The sequence below is a fragment of the Phalaenopsis equestris genome, unplaced genomic scaffold (assembly GCF_001263595.1).
Source record: "Phalaenopsis equestris unplaced genomic scaffold, ASM126359v1 Scaffold000535, whole genome shotgun sequence".
Lineage (NCBI taxonomy): Eukaryota > Viridiplantae > Streptophyta > Magnoliopsida > Asparagales > Orchidaceae > Phalaenopsis > Phalaenopsis equestris.
In genome coordinates, this window is record NW_018164975.1 from 42615 (window position 1) to 67465 (window position 24851).

General features: G+C 33.6%; 1 protein-coding gene and 1 pseudogene across 1 annotated transcript in view; both read left to right on the plus strand.

Moving 5' to 3' along the window:
- LOC110028868 (187-kDa microtubule-associated protein AIR9) overlaps window positions 1-24851 on the plus strand; it is a gene marked incomplete at its 5' end in the record, with an annotated part of 130671 nt that overhangs the window by 8059 nt on the left and 97761 nt on the right. Inside the window, 9 exon segments of the mRNA XM_020730893.1 lie at window positions 7845-7910; window positions 8095-8166; window positions 8266-8331; window positions 8413-8475; window positions 8556-8621; window positions 9065-9164; window positions 14884-14985; window positions 19447-19670; window positions 19756-19870. Of these exon segments, the coding sequence (XP_020586552.1) occupies window positions 7845-7910; window positions 8095-8166; window positions 8266-8331; window positions 8413-8475; window positions 8556-8621; window positions 9065-9164; window positions 14884-14985; window positions 19447-19670; window positions 19756-19870 (874 nt within the window).
- On the plus strand, window positions 11388-11804 carry LOC110028869 (annotated as a pseudogene).

Here is a 24851-nt window from a genome sequence, read left to right on the forward strand (position 1 = left end):
TATTTCACTAAGTATTTTAGTTTAGGATTAGAAGTAGTATTATAGTGATAATTGTAGGATATAATCAAAAGCAAACTTTTATCGACTTTCCAAGCTAGGACGTGTTATTCTAAGCTAGAACTTCTCTTGAAAGCCGTCGTGATTAACCTCGATCTCCGTGGGATCAATATTCGGGGCTTAATTAGGAAGCCCTATATTACTTGATAACGATACGCATGCTTGCGTAAAATCATTATTATTTAAAGATATAATTGGAATTTTACTTTGCTTGGGATCTAATTTTTGGCGCCGTTGTTGGGGATTAAAATCTTCAAGTAGTGGTGTCAATTTCATAAATCCTTACATATGAAAAATATCTGGATCAATAGACCCATGTCATTCATTAGAGTAAGGAACTACCATTTATTGGTGTAGCTTGCAGTTCGATAGGATCCCCATTATTCACTATGAATAAGTGAAAGTGAAAAAGAATGAGCGTAATGGTGGGGTGGATAGAAAACAAGATGATGTTTGATTAAATGACAAATTTAACATTTAATGGTAATGAATTCTTATCAATAAATCTCAATTAATAGTGAAAGCTGGGATGTCCCCAAGCGTCAATGTAAAAGCATATTTGGACAGACAATAGAAAGGGAAAAACTGTTACTATGGGATTGAGTGTCTTCGTCATCAATGTTTTTTCTTAGAAGTAGAGTCCGACTACCCGCTTAGCAGTTCCAATGATCATCGCCGAACGACGATTCTGAAATGTACAAACATCAGAAGAGAAATGAACAACACAATCAATGTCATATGTCAACTTATTGACTGATAAGTGGTTACACTTAAGTGTAACATATATCCCACATTTACGCACAATAGAATTACAAGAGTCGTCCACATATTTAATGAAGTCTTGCTCCGAGCACAAAAAATATGTCAAGAAGACTTGAGAGCACCCAGTCATGTGATCTTCGACACCTAAATCAATAATCCAAATGCTAGAAAAAGAAACAGTGAGTGTCATAGAAAAGTTACTTTGACAAACATGGAAGCACGACTGGCCGGAGAAGAACTGACTGAATCTAAGAAGCTTAATTAAGTGTTCTATCTTATTCTCGCTGGAGTTCGGTGATTCGAGAATATGCCGACTGAACGATTGTGGATTCTGAGGCCGTAGAGAGAAATTTAGCAGCTGAATCTTTAGTTGAAGATTTATGGATCGGCTTTCCGTGGAGCTTCCAACGCTTGTCACGGGTATGATAAAGTTTGTGACAGAAATCACATGTGGAGATTGACGTGCGACGGCGTGATAGAGTGTGGAGTACTGTTAGAGACCAAGACTGAAGACTTGATTGCATTAGTGGAGTTGTGAGCATGACAAGTTTCCAACTTTCTTCGCGGCGGACCTCCATGAATTCTGTCCGGGTTGAAGGAAGAGGATTACGACCAACTATACAACCGCGGACTTGGACAAGATCCTTGTTCAGGCCCACCTGAAATTTAAGCACATGATCCTTTTCCAGAATGTTTTGTAAGATGGAAAGATCCGCAGGAGTGTCCCAGGTATAATCATAGTACATGTCACATTCCATCCATAAGGCAACCAAGTTATTGTAGTACTGTGTCACTGTCTTTGACCCCTATTTCGTCTCGCAAATTTTCTTCGACATCTTGTAGAGTTGTTCAGAATTGCCTACCCTCGAGTAGGTATCGTGAACCGCAGTTCAGAGGGCACTTGTAGATAGGAGAAATAGATAAAAATGACAAATCGAGGTCTCCATGGAATTAATCAGCCATCACATAACTATGGAGTTCTCGACTTCTCATGCTGCATGTGCTGGATCAGTTTTCAGAGGTTTTCGAATCGTATCTGTAAGCTGGCTGAATTTCCCTGGACCTTTGACGAACGAAGGCATCTCTTAAGACCATTGGAAGAAATTCGAGCCGTGGAGCTTGTAGAAAGCTGCAAGGAAGGGATCCAACAGGGAAGGGAGGTTTGACTGCCAAAAAAAATTGTAGGGTAAGGCCTGCATGGGAGGTTCAGGCTGCTGGGGTAAGATCCTGGCGGCAAGGGTAAGATCCCGTGGCTCTGATACCATATAGATTTTTTGAATAAAGCAGAATAATATTATTGATATTAAAAGGTGTTTAAATGCATAATATAAGTGGTATAAAAAAGAAAATACATAATACCCAAATCTCTCCTAATAACACCCAAAAGATAAATATGGAAGGCATAAATTAGGAGATATATAGAAAAGAAAATAATACAAAATTCAACAAAAAAAATAGAAATAACTTCTAACATGTTGATATATATCCTTCAAGTGATGCTGGTTTATCAAGAGTATCAATTTGCCTATAAGAAATTGATGTTTTTGTTGTTTCATAGAATAATTATGTCTTGGGATGTAAGGAAGATAAATAATATGAGAGTTTGAAGTTTTTTCAAAATCGAGTGACAATCAACTTCAATATATTTTATTTGCCATGATAAATTGGATTTATAGGAATTTAAATGACATTAATATTGTTTGCATGTGGAGTTGTAGGATTATTTTGAAGAAACGATGCTCGATACTGTTCTAATATGCTGTAGGCATTGGTATTCCAACTCAATAAATGATTTGGACAAATGAGGCTCTTGTTATTCTTTTGAGATCAAAGATTCTTCAAGAAACATACACCAACTTGTAATCAAAGTATTTGGACATTGAATTTTTATGGAACTGGTTGTCTTTATGGTACAAAATCGAAAAAGAAATGGAAATGATTGTGCTTTTGTGGTATACAACAACAACAATAACAACAAAAAATAACAAAAACAACAAAAACAACAAAAAATAACAAAAACAACAAAAACAACAAAAAATAACAAAAACAACAAAAACAACAAAAAATAACAAAAACAACAAAAACAACAAAAAATAACAAAAACAACAAAAACAACAAAGCCTTTATCCCACTAAGTGGGGTCGGTTACATGAATCTTTTTTATCCGTTGCATCCCATTGAGTGTCTTATATTCATTTAATTTTAATAAATTAAGATCATTATCCGTTGCATCCCATTGAGTGTCTTATTTTCATTTAATTTTAATAAATTAAGATCATTTTTAATACAATATGCGCAGGTCTTTCTAGATATACCTCTACATTGCTTAATATAAGTCGAATCTAAAACATCTACTCTCCTAACCGGATCATCATTTAGTTGACGTTTAATGTGACCAAACCATCTAAGACAACTCTCTCTAGTTTTTCCGTCACAGGAGCTACATCAACCCTATTACGGTTATATTCATTTCACATTTTGTTTCTAAAGGTCTGTTTAGGGCAGCTGCAGCTTTTTGAATAATCTGCTGATAAGCTAGAAGTGTGACTATTACAAATATTTATTTTTTTGGAAAAGCCTGATCGCAGCCAGAAATCACCGCACCTAGATAGATGCGGTGTGAAAACGCTGTTTTCAGCGTTTTGAAAATGCATACAACATTTGAAAACGCACAAGCTGCAGTTTACCCAAACAAGCCTGGTGCATTTTCAAAACCCCACCGCACCAAATAAGCTGCCCCTAACGGGCCCTAAGTGTCAAGCTACTCATCCACCTAAGCATTCTCATCTCGACAACGAAGGCCAACATTCTGCGCCACAGAGCATTGCAGGTTTCACCTCCATCATAAAATTTTTCTTTTAGTGCTAGTGGTATTTTTCTATCGCACAATAGGCCCGAAGCATTCCTTCACTTCAACCTACCAACTTAAATTCTACTAATAAAGTTTCCATCTATATCACCAACACTGTGAACGATAGACCCAAGATATCGATAGCGTTCACACATTTTAATGATTTGATTACCCATAGTTACAACTCTATCACTAGAGCTACTACTACTAAAATTACATTCTATGCATTCAACTAACGAACTTTAACCAATCAACTTCAACCAACCATGGTTGAAGCATTCCTCCACTTCAACCAACCAACTTGAATTCTACTAATAAAGTTCCCATCTATATCACCAACACTGTGAACAATAGACCCGAGATATCTATGACGCTCACACCTTTTAATGATTTGATCACCCATAGTTACAACTCTATCACTAGAGTTACTACTACTAAAATTATATTCTATGTATGCAGTTTTAGTTCAACTCAAACGAAGGCCTTTAGATTCCAATGTAGACGTCCATAATTCAAATTTCTCAACAACAACAACAAAAACAACAAACCTTTATTCTACTAAGTGGGGTCGGCTACATGAATCCTTTTTATCCGTTGCAATCTAGTGAGTTTCATATTTTCATTTAATTTTAATAAATTAAGATCATTTTTTATACAATATGCCCAAGTCTTTCTAGGTCTACCTCTACGTTTTTTAACTTAAGTCGAATCTAAAACATCTGCTCTCCTAACCAGATCATCATTTAGTCGATGTTTAATGTGACCAAACCATCTAAGACGACTCTGTAGTTTTTTCCGTCACCGGAGCTACACCAACCCTATCATGGTTATATTCATTTCACATTTTGTCTCTAAGGGTCTGTTTGGAGCAGCTGCAACTTATTGAATAATCTGCTGATAAGCTAGGAGCGGCGGCTATTAACATTACAAATATTTATTTTTTCTTTTGGAAAAGCCAGACCGCAAACAAAAAGCTGTCACCGCACCTAGATAGGTGTAGTGAAAATGCATAAGCTGCCAAAATGCAGTTTACCTAAACAGGCCTGGTGCATTTTGAAAACGCCACAGCACCAAATAAGCTGCCCCAAACGGGTCCTAAGTGTCAATCCACTCATCCACTTAAGCATTCTCTTCTCAGCAACACTTAACTTTGTTTTATGTTTCTCTTTTAAAGTCTTGCATTCAGCGCTATAAATCATTGCAGGTCTCACCTCCATCTTATAAAATTTTCCTTTTAGTCCAAGTGGGATTTTTCTATCACACAATAGGCTTGAAGCATTCCTCCACTTCAACCAACCTACTTGGATTCTACTAATAACGTTCTCATCTATATCACCAACACTGTGAACAATAGACCCGAGATATCTATTTTCACATCTTCATCTTTCATTGTTAATGATTTGATCACCCATAATTACAACTCTATCAGTTGAGCTACTACTAAAATTACATTCTATGTATTCAGTTTTAGTTCTACTCAAACGAAGGCCTTTAGATTCTAATGTAGACCTCCATAATTCAAATTTGTCATGAACTCTTTCTCTAGTCTTGTCCAGAAAAAGAATATCATCAACGAAAAACATACACCAAGGTACATCCTCCTATAAATCTCTAGTAAGAGCATTCATAACTAAAGCAAAACGGTATGAGTTTAAAGCCAATCCTTAATGTAATCCAACTAAAATAGGAAAATATTTGGTCAATCCTCCTTCTGTTCGAACATAAATAACAGTTCTAGTATATATATAATTAATAAATTAAATAAGATAGTGCTCTTGAAATGACTTCTATAAGTAAAAATAAATGAAAAGTGAAAAATGTTAAAAGAAAATGAAAATATAATTAATAACATATTAAATACAAAAATAAAAAAAAAGGAAAAGTTTACTTTATAATCAACATATTTCTTTGAACATCCATGTTAGGTATTTTTATAAAGATTTAATGCATAATAAAATAGTTATTCACTAAATTTCTTAAAAATTAACATGTTTAATTGTCACTTTCAAGAAAATATTGGATATATTGGTATTACTGATAGGAGATGATTGATTTACAGAAGGAGAGACACTATTGGTGATGATAGGTGACATCATAAATATCTATTTGTTACTATGTTTTATCATTTTTATTGGTTTAATTGTTCTTTTATATAACTAGATGATTGTTTTTGTACTTGTTAGAGGATTTCTTATATATATTGTGGATTTGTGGCTCTTTTCTAGATCAATATTGTTGGGAACTAATGTTAATGTTTAAAAATGTATTTCATCGCGACTGTCATATCCGAAGTTCTTGGGCAGGTTCGAGACACTTGCAGCCCCATTATTGATAGATATTTACATATCATATGTTTAACAATCTAAGGAGTAACATCTGATTTGTCCATAGCTTCTAAACTAATCGCTTTGTCAGCAAAGACTACTTTTTAGTATTATTGTTGATTATGAGGAGGTTTATGACATTTCATAAATTTTGCCATATTGTCTTACATTAATTGTAAAATATCTTTGCGGAATTGCGAGCAAAATAGTTTTAGCACTTGCAATCGAGGCTTGGTATCTGTTACTCATCTTTTCCTTCATGGGTTGCATGTACAATCATATTCTGCTGTTTTTTATGCTATTGAAAGATGGTTTGTGTTGCTAGTTGTTGCTTCTTGTGATGTATTCATCTAAAAAGCATTCTTTATGAATGTGAAGGGTCGTATTTCAAGTTGAAACGAGTAAATTCATATTCTGGATGCAATGTCATTAAGAACGATCTCTTTTTCTTTCATTGTGAACCACTTGAATAGCCAAAAGTGGTCGAGAAAGTGCTTTAGTATAAGTTTTTTCCACTAATTCAGTCAGAAAGTTTTTAAGTCAAGAAAAAAAAAATCTTGAACTCAGAGATCATCTTGGGTGAAATTGAAAACTTCTTGCAGCATTGATTTTAAGCATTTTATGAATCTTTAGCTATCTTATATGACCTGAGATTAAGAACAATTGTCTGAAAAATGATTCCTAAGCTTCATGCTATGACTAATGCATCTTTATTAAGCTATTTAACCAATTTTGAAGGCTCAAAAGGTATGGAGTCACTCCCAGTCATTTGTGTGCATAACAAATACTTGAAATTTAAATACAAAGTAGAGTAATTTTTAGTTATGCATAGTACGGCTAAGATATCCAAATTACATGCTGATATGGTCGTCTTATTTGACAGAGCGCAAGTAATCTAGTGATGTGGAGCAGTAGATCATACATCTAGTGGCACTAGCTAGTTATAATAGTAGATGGGCCCCCTTGGATTATTAGTGGCAAATTCTCCATTGGATAAACAGAGCAAGTGGGAGATTCAAATGAACAATCAAGAGGAACAAATAATTGTGTTTTGCAGGATCTATGTTGTCTGGCGAGTGGGGAAATAGTGTGAGCGGATTGGCTAGCAGTGTGAGTGGTGGCACTAGTGACAGACACAGTGTACAAGCATTGGAACTAATAAGGAAATTTTTGTGAGTGCAAGTCCTCAAGGAATCTTCACAAATCCTTATGGGATCTTAGAAACATAAAAAAGAGATTCTTATAGGTGTGAGTCCTCAGGAACCTCACAGAACATTACAGGATCATCAATACAAGTGTCCTTAACGGGTTTTTATAGGGAACTCCCCAAGGGATCTTTGAGAGAGGAAAATTTGATGATTTAGAACTTTCATGATATATCAATTATGATAACAAATAAATTTGTGGATACATTTTTTGCTCCAGTCTCCTCTAATGGGTTTTTCTCATTATATGGAGAAGAATTGATATCATAAAATGCAATGATCGAGTTATTCGCTCAATCGGATCTATCCTAATAGAACAATAATCAACTATATTCTTAAATGCTAAATATTCATAGTTATATTCATTATATTGATATATTCTTAGCTATAATTTACATGTAGTAATTGATGTGGCAATTGAGTAATTGATAAAGTAATTTATCCTGTGATTATTGCGTATCACTTTGACAATTATGGTGCTCTCAACGGTCTAATTGGGGAAGGATCAATAGATTGTAATGATCCTGAATTAAAATTTCTGGCACCTTTTTAATTCCCTAACTTACAGACATGTAATAGCACTTTTACCGTTCTACTGCTATTTCAAATACTGCTTTGGCAATTAATAATGTTTGTGCTGTATAGTTTGTTTATCTCAGGGATAATTTGCTTTCATCGGTGAAGGGTATTGAAATATTGAAGCGGGTGAAGGTAAGCTGTGGTTTTTTAGATATCCTCTTATTTTCTTTTTCTATTTTGCATGTGAAGTTTGTCTAGATTTGGGAAGATAAGGTTTATGCCATCTTTGATCTGCACTTTCGCTCATCGATCTAGTTTGATTCTAAGTTAAAATAAATTTGAGTCAATGTATCACATTTCTTCTGCGTTTTGATAGGTTCTTGACCTAAGCTTTAATGATTTCAAAGGGCCTGACTTTGAGCCTCTTGGGAATTGCAAATCCCTCCAGGTTGACATTCGTTCATCATTTATCAAGAAATATGCTTACATTCACTGTTTTTTGAGTGTAAAGTACATACAATTGAAATTGAAGTTTTTGATTTTGCAGCAACTTTACCTTGCTGGAAATCAAATTACATCACTTGCAGGCCTCCCGGAACTTCCTAGTCTTGAGGTATGAAGATAGAAGAGAATCATGCAGTTAGCAGATCACAAAATCATTTGTAAGCCTAAAACTAGTGTTATCTTGTTGTAGTTTCTCTCTGTTGCTCAGAACAAACTAAAATCACTTTGCATGGCCACCCAGCCTCGGCTACAGGTCAACTACCATATAGTATATCTGTTATGTTAATTCTATCCTACTGTTTTCTATTTTTATCTTTCTTTTTACTCATCCAGGTTTTGGCAGCCAGCAAAAACAAAATATCAAGTTTTAAAGGTTTCCCACTTTTTCCTGTTCTTGAGGTTAGCATTCTCATATTGCTTCTTTGATGGCATTGTAGGCTTTATGTTGTGTAAGGCTTATAGCGAAGTTATGCTAACTTTTCTAGTAATACCTTTTTGTTTTTTGTTTTTTACTTTTTTTAAACTCTCCTCTTTCTTTTTTCTTTTGTTATTTCATCAAATAAAAAAAAGAAAATTGTATCATGCACCATAATTTTACTTGATCAAGCTATATTTGATTATTTCATTCATTTATATATGCGCCTATCATTCATCATAATCAGCCTTATTCTGGTTATTTGGGTTTTGCATTATGATTTTCCTTTCCTCATTTATTCCTCTTGAGCGCCGCTTGAGATATTTATCCAATTCTTCTTGAATAATTTTGAACATTTTACTGTATATAACCTTTGGTGTACTGCATTCTCTTTATTTTATATAAAGTCATTTTCAATTATGCGCAGAATCTACGGCTTGAAGAAAATCCTATACTACAACTACGTCATGTGGAGGCCGCATCTATATTATTAGTTGGCCCCACCTTAAAGAAGTTCAATGATCGAGGTATTTGTTAGTAGTTTTGAATCTGTTGAAACTTCTAATATCTTTCCAATTTCGTGATCCTCCATCTTTCAGCAAATTTCTGCTTGAGTTTGTCTTGATGATCTTTGCTCATCAGTTACAGGTTTCCAGACTTGCTTTCTTATTTCCAACAACTGAAGTGCCATTTTATTAGCATGATAAATTTGTATGAAGCTTAATATCGTTGAGCTTCTCATTATTGATGCCATTGCTTTTTATGTGGTTAGTGTCTTCCTTTTTAGCAGGTGCATATATATGCCTGATGCTTAATAGTGATACATAACACAATGCAACACTGGGCCATCCTATTTGCTGATTAAGTTAATGATATGTTCCCTTTATTTAGTTGAACAAATATCCTATATACATAACACGATGTAACACTGGACCTAAAATTGTGACTAGATGAGATTTGGGTTGGGCATTAAAGACATTCATGATAGGAGAGGTATGGAAAATGCACTTTTCCTATGCTTTCAGAGAGGCACTTGCTATGGTGAACTTGCTTTATTTTTTTTGTCTGGACTTGGGCTAGGAGCTTGGAAATACGTAAGCCGTAAAAGACGGACAATGAATTAAAATTTAATTATTTTCTCTTGATTACTTACAAATTTAAATTTATATATTTTCTAAAATTTATGTAAATATGAAAATAATGAAAGAGCCATAATATTTTAAAATCTTACTAAAATGAAATAAAATGCATTAGTCTTGAGTTGCCTTGTCTATGATATAGTCTCTTCTTTTTCACTTATTTGTATCTAAATTATTTATATTAACAACTTAGTGAGCTATCAAAATAACTCCGTAGGATGATTACAATTCTAAATTAAATTAGTTTATCGAAAGGAAAGTACTATGCATGTTGATCATCCTATTAAGCTTTAATGAAGTAATATGGAAAACTAAATGTTTTATTAACATTAATGATCATAAATACTTTCTAAAAAAAATAAAATATAATAATCTTTTAGATGAATAATGTTTCTTATATTTTATATAAATTTAATTTTTAACTTTTAGTGAACTTTAAATATCTTGATTTATAGGATTAATGATTTATAATCTTTTGTTGCTACTTGACCCAATAGCTTGAAATTTTGAAGACGAGAATAAGAGTCAATTGATGATTTAATTTTTAATTATTATATTTGGATTGCTAATGAATTTAAATTTATAGATTTTATAAGTATTTATATTAAAAAATGTTAGAAGTTATATTCGGATTGTATTTATTTCTTGTTTTCTTTTATTTATGTATTTCCTTTTATTTTCGGCTAATTATAGGGGTTTTTGTTTTTAGTTTATTTTATTTGATTCTTGTAATTTGGGAGATATATGTGTTATTTCTTTCCTAAGTTACATATATGAGTGTTATTTTTTTTCCTAAGTTTAGGATTTTTGTAAGCTATATTTAAGTCAACATTCATATCGATAAAATAATTCTGCTCAATTCTCAAAACCAACATGGTATCAAAGCAAGTAAAATTTTTTTTTTCTTCTTTTCTTTGTTTTGTGCCACTTGGAGGGAGGATCCATAACTACGATTTCATTCTGGTGATTTGAGCGCTTTCTTGGATTCGTAGTTGAAGTTTGCAATCCACATGTATGAGAGATGTCTATGACGCTGAAGAATGAAAATATTATGATTTGGTAGGTTTGTGAAGAAATCTGAAGCAAGAGTTCACACTTATAAGGGAGATTGGTGATGATTTTTCTTATGTCAACATGGACATGGAGTTTCTCGGGATTGTGTGCTGGCGTTATCTACAATAGCTAGCCAACGATCTAGAAATAAATTTCTAGGTTCTTCTTGATGCAGGAATTCTACGACAGCTCGGAATTCTTCCATGGAGGCAGCCTAAAATCTCCCTGAAGGCCATTCTTCGGCTCTTTCCTACAGTAAATATTCTTCCTATTGTACATCCTCTCCTTGCCTCGACAACACCAAGTGACCCTCCGCCAGGCCTTCTTCTTGTCTTACAACCCTTCTCTTTGACCTTGGCAACAACCGAATATTCTATTGTAGACAATTAGATCCCTTTCTAGTTTCCTTATAGGCCCTTCTATCCTGTTTCCCGACAGGGCCATAACAACCCCACCCGCAGCTTATCTAGCTAGTCTTTCAACGCAGAAGCAGTGGCAAAAAGCAACACCTGATCCTTGTCTTCTTGTAGAAACCAGAAATAAGACCAAGCCACCTTGATGGTAATGGCAAAGCAAACCGCTTGCAAGTCTATCTACGACAAGGCCCCAAGGAAGCAGCTGGCAACTAAGACTACCAATAAGTCGGCTCCTGTGACCAGTGGTTTTTTGTTTCAGAACAATTGCACTGAGGGAGATCAGGAAGTCCCAGAAGAGCACGAAGCTCCTTATCCGTAAGCTTCCCTTCCAACATCTAGTCCATGAAATTGTGCAAGATTTCAAGACCGATCTTCGATTCCAAAGTTTTGCCGTTGTTGTGCTTCAGGAGACTGCGGAAACTTATCTTGTCAGACTCTTTGAAGACACGAATCTTTGCGCCATCCATGCGAAGAGGGTTATTCTTATGCCGAATGATATATAGCTTGCTCGCCAGATCCATATCCCTCCTTGCCAGACGCAGGGATCGACTCCTTTCATGCCTTGGCGTCCAATCCTCTCCTTCGGCTCCATTGGAGCCATGACTGATTCCTCCACCTCTGAGTTTCCATCTGTCACTGTTCATGATTCCACTGGAGATTGAACATTTACCTCAATCCCTCCGCAGACCGGAGGACCTGAACACCACAAATTCAACCATACCCGTGATAAGTCTTAGAAAATTAGCGGGAAACCAAAAAAATTAGACTTTGACCAAATTTTCCACTGCTAAAGGACCTGCTACTTTTTTGGAATCTACAACGGTTCAACCAACCCCTTACTTAGATCATTCCTGAGTCACTATACTCTATTAAGAGTCAGGTGGAATAAGCTGCTTAGTTCTAATCTGTTCTCCTTGTCCTTTAAGGATCACTATTTGGGGAGGATGATTTATTTATTTATTTTTCTTTTCTCTTTCCTTTTTTTTTTCAAGAAAATGACATTGATGACGTCTTCACCTGTTCTCCTTTACCATCATAGTTTTTTTCCCCTTGCAGTAGGTCCTCCTAATGAGGTTTTTTTGTAGAAGGCCCTCACCCTAAACTTTTTCCGCAACGCCCTACCCCAGAATTTTTTCCTGCATCTGACCCTCTGCAAGCATGCCCTCCCCCAGAACTTTCTCCGCAATGCCCTACCCCAGAATTTTTTCCTGCATCTGACCCTCTTTGAGAGCTTTTTTCTTGCAGTCGGCCCTTTGCTGTAGTTTTTTCCTGCATCTGATAAATATCTAAATTATCTTGGAAAATGAATAATGAAAAGTATCTTGCCAAAAAAAAAGTTTAATAGTCATAATTTGAAAAACCAATAACATCGTAGTTAAGACTGATCTTAATTGGAGTTTAATTTGATTAGTTAAATGGTTATATATATATATATATAATTTACAAGATATTAAATTTAGATGATTGTTAATTGCTAAATGATGATTCAGATAATTTTTGCAAATTTAATACATGATTATAATCTAAATTGAAATTGAATTAATCAAAATGTGAAACTCTTTTTAAACATCTTAATTATACATACAGGTTTTTTATCTTGGTTCATCGTTTCTTATATATTCATATATAAAATTTATCTTATAAATTATAAGGATTCTATTTAAATAAGTATGCAATAAATTAAAAGCATAAAATTCATGATTTATGATAAAAATTCTTAGAATGAAATGTAGAATAAATTTAGGTATTGATGAAGTTTTAATATTTTTTGGGTCTATACACGAATTCAAGTGTTGACTTGTAAGTGTAAATACAGGAGAGAAGCAAGTAAAATTTAGAGAACAATAATTATACATCTTATGGTGGGTAATTATAGTTTTAAATCAAAGTAGTATTTCATTCTTCTAATTTTCTTCATTTGATAAATATTATGGTATCATTCGACCAATTGATAAAATTAAATGTATATTTATTATTATATTAGCTTCTCATAGATTAATGTTTAAGTTCATATAGAATGGCACTCATAACCTAATGGAAATATAATAACTCATTGTAAGACATAGATCACCATAAAAGATAATGTATGTTATGTGTAATGTAAATAAATTATTTTGTATAAGAATGCTTGTATGTGCATATTGAAAGAAGTTCACCTCATCATTGTATTAGTTGGGGTTGCTAATATTCGTGCATGTTTATTGTTTTTTTGATTTCTCAAAAAAGAAAAAAAAGAGTGAAAATAAGGCACACATTTTTATGTCGATGGAGGATGTATCAATGATTAGTCAGCATATGTTTTTTCACCTATGATAGTAGTAAATTTGTTTTACTATTGTACCAACAAAAAACTTATCGATCATGGGCGAGTTAGGTAATGTCTAGACGGTGCTACTAAAATGGATGTATAAATTAAGATATGTAAACTTATTAATAATTTAAAGTATCTATCCTATAAAGTAAATGAATAGTTATGCATCCTAAAGTTTTTTACATTTAATTTTTTTTTGGAAAGTATTTATTGATTTTATTAAAAATGTTCAGTTTACCACATAATTTCTTTAACGTGCAATGGGATGATGATTATATATATTTCTATTTCTGTAATTTGAAATTATAATTATTCCACTAGTTTATTTTATTAGCTCACTAAGTTGTTTATACAAGTAATTTAGGTTGTGAAATTAGAGAGAGTATACTGTTGACACGACCACCCAATAGAAAGATAATTATTCAACTACTTTATTTTGATAGCTCATTAAGTTGTTTGTTTTATTAGATATTTAATGTAGATTTTGTGGTGTTATGGTTCTTTCATTATTTTTGGATTTAGATAAAATTTTAGAAAATATATAAATTTAAATTTATTTGTAATTCAGAGATAATAGTTAAAGTTTAAATCACCATTCAATTGTCTGTTTAGCTCTTGGTAATTTAAAGCCTTCGAGCTCAATCATGACATTTTTTGTCGATAAGTCCGGCATGTTATAAGTTTTGTTCACCTTGTTTGTTACAAACCTATGACGGTAATGCTAATAAGTGTACCGGCTAATGTGGCACAAATATCATTTGGTGATGCACTGATTAAATGATGGGTTATAATCAGATTTTAGTTTAAGTGTATCCAATGAAGTTAATGATGTCCGGAAATTCATTGAGTATGAGATTATACAGTAGAGAAAGAAATTTCTGAGGTAATAGAAACAGATAAAAATACTTGGGTGTTCAGACATGTGTACTGGACAGATAGCAGACGCCAACAATTTTATTTTATTTAGGTTCAGTTCAAATGCATATATTGGCTGGAATAAAGAGAATGGTTGTGATAAATAATAAGTTGTTTGTGAGATAGATCTGCTGTCCAGATGCTTCTTTGCATTTTACTTTAGATGGATTGAAATTTTAAATGCTGTCTATGAGAAGTTTTATCATACAGAGGATTATTTGTGTTCTTTTTTTAAAGTTCTGAGCACTTCAGTAGAGTATATTGCTGAAAAAAATGTTTTGTATTGTGATTTTTCTGTGTAACTGATTTCTATTTAAGCTTATAGCATCTAAAGAATCTTGTTGTAAAGCTAAGATAAAAATTTGACTGTTTGTTGTTGGCCCTCATAGTTTTAATGCAACAACTTCTGCAGATCTATCTCCCAAAGAGCTGGAGGTTGCAAAGTCTTATCCACCTCATGCATCAATTTGCATTAGAGATGGTTGGCAATTTGACCGTCCAGATCTGGCTGCTGGTACGTCTTTTGAATATTTTGATTCACTTCTTATATAGCCATACTGATTTTTCTGTTACAATGACATGCATCTCTGTGCTTTCATTTATAGCTTTCTTGCAATTATCAACATAGATCGAAGGAGGGCTTCCCCCAACATATCCTTGCCAACGTAGATTATATATTAATTGATACTCTGAATAAAGTGGTTATCTAGATAGTCGATGAAAACAATTATTGTTGAAATTCAAAATAATGCAGAATCATATTATTGATACGAAACGGGAGTATAAATAACCCTCGTATGAATCCTAGAATAGGAAAAATAATAAAGAGAAAATAACAAGAAAGAAAATATATACCACCTATATCTCCAATAATCAATACATATTAATTACTTGGAGATAAAGGAAAAAACATAAAGCATAAAGTAGGAAAGGAAATAACTCTAATCCAAGAAAATAAATTTAGTCATCATAATTTCTAATAGAAAAAAAAATTATTTCCTAATGTAAGTTCTAAAACTCCTCAAGTTAAAACATGGTTGAAAACAATGTTTAACATTTTCTTGAAAATGTGAAAAAATGGGCGAGGAAGATTCTTGCAGTTTTCATCCCGTACTTGGTAATCAACCCCAAGAGCATTTAGGGATATATTTAGTTGACTGCGGTTGTTTTGACTGCAGTTTTTGCAATGTCTGGCGGTAGACGAATGACTCTAAAGGTAATGCTGCAGGAAAGTTTGCAGGGAAGTAAACAATCTACAGGAAAAGCTGCCGAGCATAGTTTGCAAGGAAAAAAAACTCTGAAGGAGGGCTTACTGCAGAAAAAAGGGGGAGGGCCTGATGCAGGGAAAAAACTCTGGAGGAGGGCCTGCTACAGGAACAATTTCCAGAGGAGGGCCCACTGCAGGATGAATTCCAGTGGAGGACTTGCTGCAGGATGAATTCTGATGAAGGACTTGCTGCAGGAGGAATTCTGGAGAAGGAACTGATACAAGAAAAAACTTTGGAGGAGGCCTTGATGTAGGAAAATGTTTCGAAGAAGAGCTTGGTGCAGGAAAAGGTTCCGGAGGAGGGTCTGCTGTAGGAAGAATTTCGGTGGAGGATTTGCTGTAGGAAAAGCTTCGATGGAGGGCCTAGTACAAGAAAACATTCCGGAAGAGGGCCTAATGCAGTAAAGGCTCTAGAGGAGGGCAAGGTAATAAGCCTTTTCTATTTTGCTTCATGAGCCTGCCTTTCCTTTGTAATAAGGAATGTCTTCTCTACATGTTTTTTCTTCTTCCCAGCTGCTAGCAGTCTTTGAATTTTATCTAGGCCTTCAATAACAACATTGCAGGATCTCTCTAGGCAAACAGGGCAGAGATCTGTGCCATCACAAATGATCAGAGATTGCAAACCCCACTCTCTTGCAATATTATGTATGCTCATGACAGGCAATGTAAGGTAATTTGATGGTGCAAAAAACTGGTATGGTCGTATCAGATTGGGTACACGTTAATGTACAAGTGCATGATGGCCGCATATCCTGGCAACCTCAACCGAAATCCAAACGTTACTGTTCAAATTTAATCGACTAGAACCTCTAGACAAGTGTAACTGACAACATCTAAGATTCCCTCCATAAGCTGCATAATGGAAAGGAGTGCTTCCTGCCCCTATCATCGAATTCATCAAAGATCCATAATGAAATGTCACGACGGCAATTTCAAGTAAAAGTTGAATGCACTCAATATAGCCATTCAAAGCAACTATGTGAAGAGCAGTGATACCACAATCAGTTGGCTTGCTAATAAATTTTGCCAGAGCAATCTGACCATATCTATGTCCTAAAGATGAATGACTATTGTTCCTGCTACATCCATCGTTTTCCTTAACCTCAAGAGAAGCTGCTGTCGTATAGGTAGCGCTAGGAATAAATTTAGCAGTCAAAAACCTTATGCACCTAACATGGCCACACACCACTGTAAAGTGTAGCGCCGTCCTAGCACTCAGATACTCTGCTCTATTAACATTGCAGTGATAGAGAAACTGTTTGCAGGACCTCCCAGTGCCCGTGTCGGCAAGCTTGCATCAGGGTCGTCTGGCCACAATAGCTCCTCGAATTTACGTCCTCCCCATTGTGTAGCAACAACGTAACTATATCGATGTGGTCCATTGCAACAACGAAATGGAGTGGAGAATTAAGGCCTTCAAAGTTTGAGTACTTGGGAAGGCAAGGGTTGAATTCGAGCAACATGCAAGCCTCGATAAGGTCACCATCTCTCGTTGCCGACATAAGACATTCCTCGTAAGTCTAGCTACCCAGCGAGTTTCCCATCGTTAACTAGGCCGGCGACGACGGTCTTCTAAGACCACTCTTTGTCTCTCCTATCTCTAGCTTTCTTTGCCAACCTTTCAGTGCACGTCTACGTTCGCCGAGGAAAAGAAAATGGACCAACGAAGGCCGGTCCACCTAACCCAGGATGCATTTTATCCCGTATCACAATGTAATTATGAGGACATGGAATTAATCCCCTAAAAGAGAATGCGTCCCTCCCTTTCTACAGGGAGGATGGCAGGAAGAGAGTTCGACGACTCTGGAGGAAGGATCAGTAGCAAGGATAGGGAGTTTGGCTCTGATACAATGTTGAAATTCAAAATAATGCGAAATCATATTATTGATATGAAATGAGGGTATAAATAACCTTTACATGAATCCTAGAATTGAAAAGGCAATAAAAAGGAAATAACAGGATAAGGAAAGATATAACACCTATATCTCCAATTAATTAATAAGGAAAGATATAACACCTATATCTCCAATTAATTAATACATATTAATTACTTGGAGATAAAGGAAACCACATAAAACATAAAATTGAAATGGAAATAACTCCACTACAAAGAAATAAATTTAATCCCCATCACTTCTACTAGGTTATTTCTTAACGTAAGTTCTAACAATTGCATTCTTTAATTTTGATGCTTTTCAACTCTGACTTTAATTTATTGCATCGAAGAATTTTTTATAGAGATTTCTGCGTAATGAATTTTCGTCTTGTTTTCTAGAAATGACCCATGTCATTTACATAATGTCTTATACTTTTTCAAATGGTTTCAGTAAAATTTGAAAATGTATGGCCTTATTCGAACTACATTAACCATAAAATTGTTTAAAATTCCAGTCTGTAGGTGGCATTATAATTTCAACCTATGAGAGTTTCCATAATTCTATAAGTTAAGGGTTTGAAGAGAAGAAAGGGGATGACTGACCTCACATATGGAAGTGTTAAAGCTCTGCTAGCTTGATATGCTACTGCTTAAATGGAGGATTTCCATAAAAAAAGTTAACAACATCTAATTTCGTTCATTGTGCAAAATACTAATCAGACGGTCTGCTTGGATGAGTGGTTATTTGCATTGCCCTAATCTTAAAGGACCAGTAGCCTTATCAGTTGAACATAACCATATTGAGTGGCATTTTGCTGTAAAACATTCCAACTCTCTATGTGCTTGTTAGAATGTTGCCCTGGCTGAAGTATAAATAACTTTCTTAATTGATACGTTGAGGAAATGCTGGGGATTAAGTCTCAAAAAAGGAACAAAATATAGTCTCAGCAATGTGTCTATGTGTCAGTTTGTTATCTGCTGCTGCTCAATATCAGCCTAGCTCGTGCTGTATGGTAGCCATTTGGCTCGGATTGCTAAGGGGTCGTTTGAGATCATTTCTACTTCTTGTTTTTTATTTTATTTTGTTTATGTTTTGATATAGGTTAGAACATGTTTGATTAAGTTAGTTGTTTATATTTTATATTTTATATTTTTTTATTTTTTATATTTTTTATATTTTTTAATTTTAAAAAGCTAGTTTTTTTTTTAAATGCTCAAAACATCTTTTAGATTCTTGGAGTGTTTTTAAGAACCAGTCGATTAGTTTTTTAAAGCAAAAAATAAAAACACATACAAGTTACACCAGCCAAACATATTTTCAAAAACAAAAGAGAAAAAAAACGAGAAACAAAAGTGAATCCAAACAGGCTCTGACAGTTCCATTTCTCTTTTAGCATGCTTTTCCTATTTTATTTCTTGCTGTCACTGGGCAGCTACATATTAATACTTGGGAGGTGCTACAAATACTATGCACCAAGAAAATGATTGCAATTTATTAACTCTCTAGGTTGTCAGTTGTACAAGTTAATATATTATAATTTTTATCTATTTGTTAGCGTGGTCTTGCAGTGTTTTATACCTGTTTGAACCAGTTTGTTCTAGGTGGGAAGATTATTTTACTGAACGTGTTAATTGAGCAGATGAATTCAGATCATGGATTGAAATGTAATACTAGGGCTGCGGAATTGAAAATTTTGGTATTTGATAAATATTAAGAGTAGTGTCTAACCAGATAAATGCATCCGGCTAAATTTCATGCTAACTTTTGATGTAGCTCATGACTGATAACTCATCAAAAATGCGTAAGCTTCTAAGCTTTGTACCTTTGGCAGATTCAACCTTTTCTTTTCTTCTTGAGAAGTGGAAGGAACACTTGCCCCCTGGTTTCATGCTTGAGGAGACTTCTGTTGACCAACCATTTGAAGAAGATATTTGCCATTGTCATTTCAGATTTATTAATTTGAGCAGTGACTCTGAATTGGTCCTTAAATATCAATGGTTTGTTGGCGAAAGGACTCCAAGTAAATTTGAGGCTATTGCTGATGCAATTGAAGAGGTATAGCATGTATAAATTTTTAACCAAGGCTAGCCTTGTTTTATTTTGCATTTCATAAATAGGATAATGTATATATTTATGACAGACGTACTGGCCAAAACATGAGGATATTGGGAAATTCTTGAAAGTTGAATGCACTCCCATACTAAAAGAGGCAGTGTTTCCTCCCATTTTTGCTATTTCAGCACCTGTTTCCCCAGGTTTTCCTGCAAACTTATTAATTTTAAGCATTTATTTTGCACATTATATATTTCTTACATGGTGAACATTCAAGGTTCTGCATTTATTACCACAATTTTTATGTCCAACTCTCTTTTTTCTCTAATTTGAATTTGGTCTATCTTTCTAATGCCTCTTTTATTATAATTTTTATCCTTAATTTAACTTTTTTGTTTTTTAATCTGATTTGGAAGATTCGGTATGAATAGCCTGCTTGATGAAATTTAAATCATTTTTATATATATCAAGAATTGTCAAAATTATCTATACCGAAACTTATTGATTTTTCAATAAATCTTCCAATACATGAAAATGCCACTAATTTATAAAATTTATTTATTTCTAAATAAAAAGTTACACTATTCTTGTCTTATATTTGTACAAAATATCTTTTACATTTGTGATATCTGTCAATTATCTTTTCTCAGTTGTTCCTTTTCTGCCTCACTCAAATTCTTTTCTTTTGCTTATTTAATTCAAATGAGTTATTCTCAAAATGAATATCAATTAATAGGTTGAGTATATGGACAAATTGGCTGTTAATTACAGTTCTAAATTATAGTAATTCAAGAAGAAATAATAATATTCATTTGGATTATGATAAAAATGACTTATCATTTCACATTAGCTAGTGTTTTGAATATAAATGTTTGTTACACGTAAAGGGATAGAAAAGAATGTCATTCCTTAATTACTTGCGTTTTGTTATAATGCACCAAATTAGTTGATTATCATTTTTAGGAAAAACTTCTTTTCGACTAGATTGGCTCGAGGTTGAATATAATAAAAGGAGAATGACGAAATAATCATCTAATTTCATATGTATAACCTTATATTTTGCAAATATATAAGACGTAATAGTGTATCTTTTTATTATGTTATGGAAAAATATTAAAGTTAATAGTTGTATATTAGGAAGCTTGATATTAAATAACCTAATTAGAGATCTAATTACAAGATGTTTTCTATTTTAAAAATATTCCTAATATATAGAAAGAGGAGTGTATATAAATATGTAATATATGCTTTTAATTGAGGAATAAGAAGAAATGAAATTTCTATGTTACATGGTATCAGAGCTTTATCGAATCATTCCTGTCTGAGTCTTTTGTCTTCGACGTTAGCCTCTGGGAATCGTTCTTCTTCAGATCGAGCTCTTTTCTAATGGCTTCGTTTGCACGAACACGAACGACTTTATTTGCATCACAAGGGCATCATGCCAATGTGACATCATCTGGCTCGTAGTCTTCACCTTGTGACATTTTAGTCTGTGTCATTCAACTTCATGTGCATCTACCTTGCCTTCGGCTTCCTCTTTGCTTGATTTTGTTTTCGTTCGGAAGCAATTGGTGGCTTTGTCTTCTATTTCACCATTGCTCATCTTCTTCATATTCGACATTGTTTGCTTCATGCGGCTTGGTCAATTTCGTTTGTTTATGTCGACTACGTTAGTTGTTTCGTTCAACCACTTCACTTTCTTGTTTGACTTTGTTGCCTGCTTCGTTTGATTTTGCTATGTCGCTCATCTTGTTTGCTTCGTCTCGCCCTTTGACTAATCCATATTTAATCTCATATTTGGTGATAATCTTGATTATGGAATGTAATATGGTGTGGCAAGTTTGGTCTCATCAGTGGCTAAAACTACAGATGAAAAATTAAATAATGTCAATTATTTTTATTGGACTAAAATCGTGAGACTCTGCTTAAGAAATATTTCTAAAGAGAGTCATCTCATTATTAATCCCCAGCAAAGACTTAATTGAATTATTTTGAGTGGATTGGGATTGATGCCCAACTTTTGATATAAATACAAAAATCTGTCAAATCTAATCAATCTAGTTATGTTATTCATTGTGACTGTGTTAAAGATGCGATGGAGAAAATGACATGTGTTTTTTGAGATAATATTTTTCAAATCTTTGATGTATGCAAGGTGTTCTATCGAGTTGGGCAACAAAATCAATCACTTAACGCGCATCACATGTATTTTAAACGTGTTTCTAAAGAATTGGTTGCACTATTACCCTTTAATATTGACGCCGAACGCAGAAGGCTCAACGTGACAATGTCAAATCACATATCCTATTTAACCCAGGTATTGCTATGCAGCGGGAAGCTTATATTAGAGTGTTGAACATTATTCTAAGTTCTTTGGCTTCATTTTTATAACAACATAGTGCTCTTGCTAACTTAAAAAAAATATAGACACCACGAAATTATGAAAATGGAACTCCGAATTCTGGAAATCATGCATTGAGGGTTGTTTGTTACTGTTGCCATGAAGCTGACCATATGAAGAAAATATGTTAGAAGTTACTCAAAAAGAATAGTAAGGGTTCTAGATCACAATTAACTCATATGGTCATTACTAATGAGACCTTCCAAAGGCAGACTCGATTTTTGCAGATGAATCTGCATATGTTAAATTCATCCAATTTCATCATGCATCCAAGAAATCTCATCTGTCATTGCCCTTGCTGAGTCAGGTAAAAATGATATATCTTATTTTCTCTTCCACACAATGGGTCATTGATTCCGATGTCACAGATCATATGATATGTAATCTATAACTCTTTTCCATTTTTCATAAATAGCTTTCTTTTGTCATCTTAGCAGATGGATCTACCTCTAATGTTCTTGGTTCTTCACAATTAATGCAACATATACACTACTTTTAACGTTTGTCATTAATTAACATGAATTCTATTTTAGTCTTGTCTCTGTTAGCAAGATTGCAGATGCTCTTAATTATTGTATCTTATTCTACGATGGCCATTTTCTTTTTTAAGATCTTACGACGAAGAAGATTATTGGTAAAGAAACGAGAATCAGACGGACTATACATTTTGGATAACAAACTACCTTGAGCCATAGTCTGTTCTAGCTCAGTTTGAAGTCCATTGTCGATTAGGAGATCTATCACTACAAATGCTGAAAAAGTTAAATCCTCAGTTTTAAAATAATCATCTTTAGATTGCGAGTTGTGTTAATTTGCTAAACATAATCATTTGTTTTCAATTCCCAAATTTAATAAGAGTTATTCATAATTTTGAGTTTGGTTCATTTTGATGTATGGAGACTCTGCCTTGTTTTGTCTAATGTATTTCAATATTTTGTCACTTTTATGGATGATTTTTTTGTATGATTGGGCTTTATTTTATGAAATTTTATTCTGTGTTACTGTCACATTTTCAATCATTTTATGCTGAAATTTAAACTCAATTAATTTTTTTTGTTAAGATTATGAGAAATCACAATGTTAATGAATATTTCTCTGCACCTTTTTAAGACATATATGACGGAAAACTTGATGCTTCATTAGTCTTTGTGTTCGATACTCCATTCCAAAATGGAGTAGCTGAAGGGAAATATAGAAATCTTCTTGTGCTAACTAGATCTATTTTATTTCAAACAATGTACCCAAATAGTTCCGGGTTGATGCAATGCTTTTTTCAATCTGATGCCTTATATTATTTTACAATATTAGATACCCTACCAAGTTTTATTTCCAACCAACTCTCTTTTTATTTGAACCACATATATTTGGGTATATTTGTTTTGTTCATGACACTCGTCAACAAGTTTCAAAACTGGACCCTAAGTCATTAAGATGCCTTTCTAGAATACTTGTTTGCGAAAAGGGTATCAATATTTTCCCCCTTTTAAATAGGTAAATAGTCTCTGTTGATGTGAACTTTCATGAATAAACTCATTCTTTGTTGACTCAGCCTTGGCTAAATCCTCACATTATTTTGATGATTTGTTAATGTATCACATCAGTAGTCAGTAGTTCAACTCCACTTCCATCACTAGTGCCTCAGGCTAGATCACCTACACCGATGTTTACTCAAGAAGCGGCACTGATATTCTCTTCTTCAGTGGATTCTTCTCCTTGTGGCCTTGATTTACTTATTGCTCTTCAAACAGATAATTATCACGTCCTGGCCTGATAGCTATAAAACTAACTAAGTCAGGAACTGCAGTTGGACGATAATAATCATTTTTTTAATTATTCAACAAACCATCTCTTTTAATAATAAAAGAAGTCGTTAAAAAACATGAACTACACGAAATATAAATCAAATCTAACCAACCTAACAATATAGTCCGAAAGTTAGATATTATCATAATCTAATCAACAACATTACAACAATGATTTGAAATAAAAAATTCAAGAAGTTAGACCATCCCGAACCAACTATTACCTAGTATCAATAGTCCTTCTGTAAACCAACTCTCTTCTGTTAGTCATATCAACCTGGAATTTTTTGAAAGAAACAATTAATTTAAAAATTTAGTTGATCACAAATTAGCGAGCAATTACAATCTTATTATGTATTAAATTAATATGCAAACATTATGATTGAATGTTTTAAAGAATGTGATATATTAATTAATAAAACTGTAAACTTTCATTTTAAAATAGTCATTTCTGTTCAATTTAAGTCATTTATTTTTCTAACATTTGTCTTTATTTTAAAAAGTCATATCAGAATCACTATCATACCTGAATGTATCATAAAAAATTGTGCCCATATGTACCCTAAATAGTTTACCTGTAGGCACCCTAAATATTTTGCACTTAAAAGTATACATTTACCATTTCCACATCCTTTTTCATGCATGTGTACAATAACGTCCCGAGTTAGTATCATAAAAGTGTAAGTCCTGATTGACTTAAAACCTCTACTTATCATTTAATATCAATTTAAATTTATTTAAATCTATTTTCATATTTTAATTATTTTCCTCCCATTTGTGGGACATCTTTCAAACATTCAAAATTTAAATCATAAATAAAATATTTGCTTTAAAATAATATTGGAAGTGCATTTTTACCGGTGTTATTATACTTCTTTATCCTTAAAATGTAATTTTTAAATAAATCATTCACTTTTTACCAGTAAGAAAGCAATTACTTATCTAAAGTTGGAATGTCTTTCTCTTTCCCTTGAATTCCGC